General features: G+C 37.1%; 1 protein-coding gene across 3 annotated transcripts in view; it reads right to left on the bottom strand.

Annotated features, from left to right (window-relative positions):
• Window positions 1-7500, bottom strand: part of LOC138003217 (skeletal aspartic acid-rich protein 1-like) — an 18451-nt gene that overhangs the window by 9980 nt on the left and 971 nt on the right. Inside the window, exon 1 of one of the 3 annotated variants that reach the window (XM_068849172.1) lies at window positions 4520-4598. The exons of 1 other annotated variant lie outside the window; for it this stretch is intronic. In XM_068849172.1, coding sequence (XP_068705273.1) covers window positions 4520-4577 — 58 coding nt within the window. In that variant the 5' untranslated portion in view covers window positions 4578-4598. Of the gene's footprint in view, window positions 1-488; window positions 641-4519; window positions 4599-7500 lie in introns of those variants that run through there. One more of the 3 variants, XM_068849171.1, reaches the window with a different exon arrangement.

Genomic DNA, 7500 nt, shown 5'->3' with positions numbered 1-7500 from the left:
GACTTTCGAGAAACGGGCCCCGCAGGGCCGTAGTCAGAAAAAAATACGACTTAGGCAATGTCTATGGTTAAATTCTCTTCCTGAGCATTTAGGGTGATTTTTGTATCTGCATTTAAAGACAGCACTGGTATCCGGCATTATTTTAAAAATCACGAAAAAAAAAAAAAAAAAAAGACTGAGGCCAGTGCCTCGGTTACCTCAAACTGGCTACGGCCCTGCAAGCCTTTAAAAAGTGTTTCCGAGAAGTTCGTATAAAATTGTCTTTAAATTATAGTTCAGCGGGCTTTTGTTCGTATCGGTAAAGAAAAATATGGGTTCATCGTTTAAGACAAAAGTACGACTGAAGAACTGTAGCGCACTCTTGCGAAATAAATTGTCTGCTAGGTGAAGCGCTTCACTGCTTTAAAAGAATAGTTTTACTTACCTGAAAGTTAATGGCATGAACTGGAGCGATGACCTTTTAATATTAATATTACTGGTGTGCTTACCTATAAAAGCGACGAAAAGGGCGACAAGAAATCTTTGGAAAAACATGGCCTTTTTCATGTGTTTTACAGATAATTCCTGTGCGATGAAACACCCTACAAATGAACTAATCTATACAATCATTTCGTCGCCAAGGAAATAAATTCGTCATTTAATCTTACTGGCTCCCAAAACAAAGCTTCCGACTCCCTTATTAAAGTATTTGGACATTTGAATGGCAAAAATGGTTTGCAAGTGGATTTCTCAAATGTGAATACATTTGCCATCTGCCTATTATTTATAAAGAAAGCAAGTTAGACCGGCCACGGAATTGAAAATTCGCAGCTCATATTCACTAGTCCATATTTTGTCAGTGGAAGAACCGTCGAGCAACGAGGGCTTTTTGTGCCGCTGCTCCATGCATACTTTCTTTTTTTTTTCTAACTCTGTTGATGTCTTCAAGAAAACAATTGGAACATATTTGTTTGCAAAGAGATAATATTAATTTTTTATCAGTAACTGTTTTTATTGTTTACGTTGCTTTCGAACTTGTTAGTTTTTTTGTGGTAGTGCAGTGCACGACACACGATGTCACCTAGTTGTAAGAGTGTCAGAGCGTTTGGACCGATTTACACGATACGATTTTGTCGCATGCGACAAGCTCACGACAGGCCTACAACATGACTTACGATTGTCACAGCGTTTTAAAACATGTTTAATGGGCAGAATCCTGCTGAGGGGTCCATCTGCAGAATATGATCTCCAGGCGTCGAAAAAGAATGGCACTTTGTTGTTGATATGACGACGGCAGATTGTTCTCTGACCTTTTTTTATAATTTTATTTTATTTTTATTTTATTATTTTTTATTATTTGCACACGTTAAACAAGTACAAGTTGGCTAAAAGAGTACAGAACATTTCACAAAGTAGATACATGACAGAAATTTAAGTTTAGACATATATGGTTATTGACACACAAAATTGGAAAAGCAAGGTACTCGTGATATCATAGCTTCTACATACACTCAAAGGAAATTTTCGAAAGTATAGTTGTATTTGAGATTAATTATAAACTCGTTCACCGATAGCTCACCGTGCAATAGTTTACGGTTTTACAAATAATATTTGGCATATAAAAAAAGTGAAGTCTAACTTCCTGCTAATGTTTAATTCTTTACTTAGACTCTCCACTTTTTTACCAAAAATTAATTCGGCTGGTGAGAGGGTAAAAGAGGTGACATTTTCTCTGTTAAACTATTTAATAACCTCCGAAAAGAATAATTGACTCCAATTTCAATGGCAGAAGGTGTGGATTATGGAATCATTCATTTCTTACCAAAGAGAAATAGTTCGTTTTTACTGACTGCTACTACTCTAAGTAAGAGTTTGAAGTAGAATTCCCTAAGCTTTTTGTTTTTACAAACATTTTTTACACGACTAAAAATAGATGTTAGAAATGTTTGGTCAATTTGCAGGTCTCTTTCTCATTTAGAGGCGGCCTTCAGTACAATTGGTTTTCTGTTTATAAGTAGCCAATAATAGTCTTTAGTATAAATACACAGGTGATTATACAAAATTGCGCGCTCTCATTGGCTCGCTATCTCGGATTATCAGCCGATAATCACCTCGACGGACAAAATGGCTGCTAGTAGTCGTTTTGCCACTGTAAGTGAAGATGATTTCGCGTTGAAATGTTTTTTTTTTCTTCTCTTTTTTGAAATAATCACCTGTGTATTTATACTAAAACAATTATTCGCCTCAGGCTCAGTGATTATCGGTGAATATTCACCGAGACGAAGTCGAGGTGAATATTCACCGACAATCACTTCGCCTTCGGCGAATAATTGTTAATTGTTTTTCATTTTAGTTACATTTAAGTTTATAAATGTCTCTGGGGACACCTGAAACGCACTATTTAAGAGTAAAACTGGGTTTGTCCTCTGCAAGGTGCCTTGGAACTGCAGAAACCACTTGAAAATAATATTTTTGAGTGAATTCTTAGTAAGAGAGAAATTTCACAAGATAGATCCCGCGATCAAACCAGTCTCTATGAAAAGAAAGTGGGACCGTCAATTAAAATATCTTCATTACTGAATAAAATTTGTTGCTGGCCGGTCTGGTTTGGAAAAGACTTTTTTAATTCCCAAAAATACTGGAGAATCGATTTATAGAACTGAGGTAGCTCAATCTGCTCAAGTAATGTTTTATCATAATTGCATCGCAAAATAAAGCTTAGGCCACCGTATTTCCCAAAAATATAGTTCGAAATCACTTTCCAAGATTGACTGTGCTTTTCTTCACTAGCTAACAGTCTAGAAATCCAGGCTAACTTCAATGATTTCGCCAAAGCATCTAAGCAAAGTGCTCGTAGACCTCCTTGATCGTAGTCTAAAACCATAACTTTCGCTTAATTTTGTCCTTTTTGTTCCCCCAAATGAATTTGAGGAGGGTTGAATTCACAGCCTCAAGCTGACCCGGAGGAGCATCGATCAAGGCTGGAGATTGAATGTATACCAGTTGCGAGATGCCAAGGCGTTTGGCTATAATAGATCTTCCAAATAATGTGAGACTCCGGGCCGACAGTTCCATATATATATCAAGAATAGTCTTCAGTTTTTGCAATTTTAGCGTAAAATTGTATTTTTCATTTTCCTTTTGATTGTAAGAAATTTAAGGTTCCTCTGACCTTAGTTCGTTTTAATTGTGTCAACCACTCAATCCATGTTACTGCGTTTGGTCAGAAAAAGATAGAAACAAATGAAAATAAAACAACAGCAAATCAATTGGCTGGCAAAAACCGTCTCCTAAAAAATGCTGGCAATAGCAACAACAAGCTCGGTATTAATACTCCCTGGCAAGACTGAAAAAATCAGCCTGCAAAACGGCTTCGGGCGCGCGGCGTAACTACAAATGTCACAAGAATTGGCTCTGGAAAGCGGATAAATCTTCAGTCGCGCGGAAGTTAACACTTAACTAGAAAACCGTATTTCCAGACGGTCACAATCACTTTACCATAAAACGGTTCAATTCTGAAAAGTTTGTCGTTGGGTACTCCCGAGAAATTGACAGGTATCAGATTGAAAATTCAGAACACAAGAGCACGTTAATCGTTGCTCCCAGACCTAGCCAACGCAGTCTATAGGTTTAAACCGAACAAAACGTTTCTGTAATCAACGAAAATTTTTCTTTTCTCGTTTCATTGAAAAGAGCTCAAAAGCCTTACATTTGCCGATATCATGAAGAGGAAAGGATTTTGTTTGTCATAAATTTCTGAGTCGGGTTCTAACAGTCATTAACTTCAGCTAACAAACTTTGTCGTTTTCACTGCCCAACAGCAGCTCCTTCACACACTGCCGACTCATAACGGTTGATTACAATCCATGGGCCCGTTTCTCGAAAGTCCCGAAACTTTACGGGTCGTTTTCGGTGTCATAATTCCCTTTGTATATCAAGAACGAAAAGGATTTAAGTCGTCAAACTTCACAGTAAGTTTGCTTTTTGTTACCTTGAAAACATGTTAAAAGGTCGGCTTTCCTGAACAAGCGGTTGGCAGGTTCACAAATGGCTTTTCGGGACTTTCGAGAAACGGGCCCCAAGGGGCGTAGTCAGAAAAAAATACGACTTAGGCAATGTCTATGGTTAAATTTTCTTCCTAAGCATTTAGGATGATTTTTGTACCTGCATTTAAAGACAGCACTGGGATCCGGCATTATTTTAAAAATCACGAAAAAAAAAAAAAAAAAGACTGAGGCCAGTGCCTCGGTTACCTCAAACTGGCTACGGCCCTGCAAGCCTTTAAAAAGTGTTTCCGAGAAGTTCGTATAAAATCGTCTTTAAATTATAGTTCAGCGGGCTTTTGTTCGTATCGGTAAAGAAAAATATGGGTTCATCGTTTAAGACAAAAGTACGACTGAAGAACTGTAGCGCACTCTTGCGAAATAGTCTGCTAGGTGAAGCGCTTCACTGCTTTAAAAGAATAGTTTTACTTACCTGAAAGTTAATGGCATGAACTGGAGCGATGACCTTTTAATATTAACATTACTGGTGTGCTTACCTATAAAAGCGACGAAAAGGGCGACGAGAAATCTTTGGAAAAACATGGCGGTTTTCATGTGTTTTACAGATAATTCCTGTGCGATGAAACACCCTACAAATGAACTAATCTATACAATCATTTCGTCGCCAAGGAAATAAATTCGTCATTTAATCTTACTGGCTCCCGAAACAAAGCTTCCGACTCCCTTATTAAAGTATTTGGACATTTGAATGGCAAAAATGGTTTGCATGTGGATTTCTCAAATGTGAATACATTTGCCATCTGCCTATTATTTATAAAGAAAGCAAGTTAGACCGGCCACGGAATTGAAAATTCGCAGTTCATATTCACTAGTCCATATTTTGTCAGTGGAAGAACCGTCGAGCAACGAGGGCTTTTTGTGCCGCTGCTCCATGCATACTTTCTTTTTTTTTTCTAACTCTGTTGATGTCTTCAAGAAAACAATTGGAACATATTTGTTTGCAAAGAGATAATATTAATTTTTTATCAGTAACTGTTTTTATTGTTTACGTTGCTTTCGAACTTGTTAGTTTTTTTGTGGTAGTGCAGTGCACGACACACGATGTCACCGAGTTGTAAGAGTGTCAGAGCGTTTGGGCTGATTTACACGATACGATTTTGTCGCATGCGACAAGCTCACGACAGGCCTACAACATGACTTACGATTGTCACAGCGTTTTAAAACATGTTTAATGGGCAGAATCCTGCTGAGGGGTCCATCTGCAGAATATGATCTCCAGGCGTCGAAAAAGGATGGCACTTTGTTGTTGATATGACGACAGCAGATTGTTCTCTGACCTTTTTTTTTATAATTTTATTTTATTTTTATTTTATTATTTTTTATTATTTGCACACGTTAAACAAGTACAAGTTGGCTAAAAGAGTACAGAACATTTCACAAAGTAGATACATGACAGAAATTTAAGTTTAGACATATATGGTTATTAACACAAAATTGGAAAAGCAAGGTACTCGTGATATCATAGCTTCTACATACACTCAAAGGAAATTTTCGAAAGTATAGTTGTATTTGAGATTAATTATAAACTCGTTCACCGATAGCTCACCGTGCAATAGTTTACGGTTTTACAAATAATATTTGGCATATAAAAAAGTGAAGTTTAACTTCATGCTAATGTTTAATTCTTTACTTAGACTCTCCACTTTTTTACCAAAAATTAATTCGGCTGGTGAGAGGGTAAAAGAGGTGACATTTTCTCTGTTAAACTATTTAATAACCTCCGAAAAGAATAATTGACTCCAATTTCAATGGCAGAAGGTGTGGATTATGGAATCATTCATTTCTTACCAAAGAGAAATAGTTCGCTTTTACTGACTGCTACTACTCTAAGTAAGAGTTTGAAGTAGAATTCCCTAAGCTTTTTGTTTTTACAAACATTTTTTACACGACTAAAAATAGATGTTAGAAATGTTTGGTCAATTTGCAGGGCTCTTCCTCATTTAGAGTCGGCCTTCAGTATAATTGGTTTTCTGTTTATAAGTAGCCAATAATAGTCTTTAGTATAAATACACAGGTGATTATACAAAATTGCGCGCTCTCATTGGCTCGCTATCTCGGATTATCAGCCGATAATCACCTCGACGGACAAAATGGCTGCCAGTAGTCGTTTTGCCACTGTAAGTGAAGATGATTTCGCTTTAAATGTTTTTTTTTTTTCTCTTTTTGAAAGAATCACCTGTGTATTTATACTAAAACCATTATTCGCCTCAGGCTCAGTGATTATCGGTGAATATTCACCGATAATCACTTCGCCTTCGGGGAATAATTGTTACTTGTTTTTCATTTTAGTTACATTTAAGTTTATAAATGTCTCTGGGGACAGCTGAAACGCACTACTTAACAGAAAAACTGATCTATTTACGGGATTTGCCCTCTGCAAGGTGCCTTGGAACTGCAGAAACCACTTGAAAATAAATTAGAAAATTATGATCTAAGATCATATTTTTGAGTGAATTCTTAGTAAGAGAGAAATTTCACAAGATAGATCCCGCGATCAAACCAGTCTCTATGAAAAGAAAGTGGGACCGTCAATTAAAATATCTTCATTACTGAATAAAATTTGTTGCTGGCCGGTCTGGTTTGGAAAAGACTTTTTTGATTCCCAAAAATACTGGAGCATCGATTTATAGAACTGAGGTAGCTCAATCTACTCAAGAAATGTTTTATCGTAATTGCATCGCAAAATAAAGCTTAGGCCACCGTATTTCCCAAAAATATAGTTTGAAACCACTTTCCAAGATTGACTGTGCTTTTATTCATCAGCTAACAGTCTAGAAATCCAGGCTAACTTCAATGATTTCGCCAAAGCATCTAAGCAAAGTGCTCGTAGACCTCCTTGATCGTAGTCTAAAACCATAACTTTACGCTTAATTTTGTCCTTTTTGTTTCTCCAAATGAATTTGAAGAGGATTGAATTCACAGCCTCAAGATGACCCGGACGAACAACAAGGCTGGAGATTGAATGTACCAGTTGCGAGATGCCAAGGCGTTTGGTTATAATAAGACATCTTCCAAATAACGTAAGACTCCGACAGTTCCATATATCAAGAATAGTCTTCAGTTTTTTGCAATTTTTGGCGTAAAATTGTATTTTTCATTTTCCTTTTGATTGTAAGAAATTACCCTAACTGTCTCCTAAAAAATGCTGGCTAGCTCGTTATTAATACTCCCTGCAAAACGGCCTGCAAAACGGCTTCGGGCGCGCGGCGTAACTACAAATGGCACAAGAATTGGCTCTGGAAAGCGGATAAATCTTCAGTCGCACGAAAGTTAACACTTAACTAGAAAACCGTATTTCCAGACGGTCACAATCACTTTACCATAAAACGGTTCAATTCTGAAAAGTTTGTCGTTGGGTACTCCCGAGAAATTGACAGGTATCAGATTGAAAATTCAGAACACAAGAGCACGTTAATCGTTGCTCCCAGACCTAGCCAACGCAGTCTATAGGTTTAAA

This window comes from Montipora foliosa, chromosome 5, assembly GCF_036669935.1.
Source record: "Montipora foliosa isolate CH-2021 chromosome 5, ASM3666993v2, whole genome shotgun sequence".
In the NCBI taxonomy this organism is placed as follows: Eukaryota; Metazoa; Cnidaria; class Anthozoa; order Scleractinia; family Acroporidae; genus Montipora; species Montipora foliosa.
This window is presented reverse-complemented; position numbering and strand designations above follow the sequence as displayed.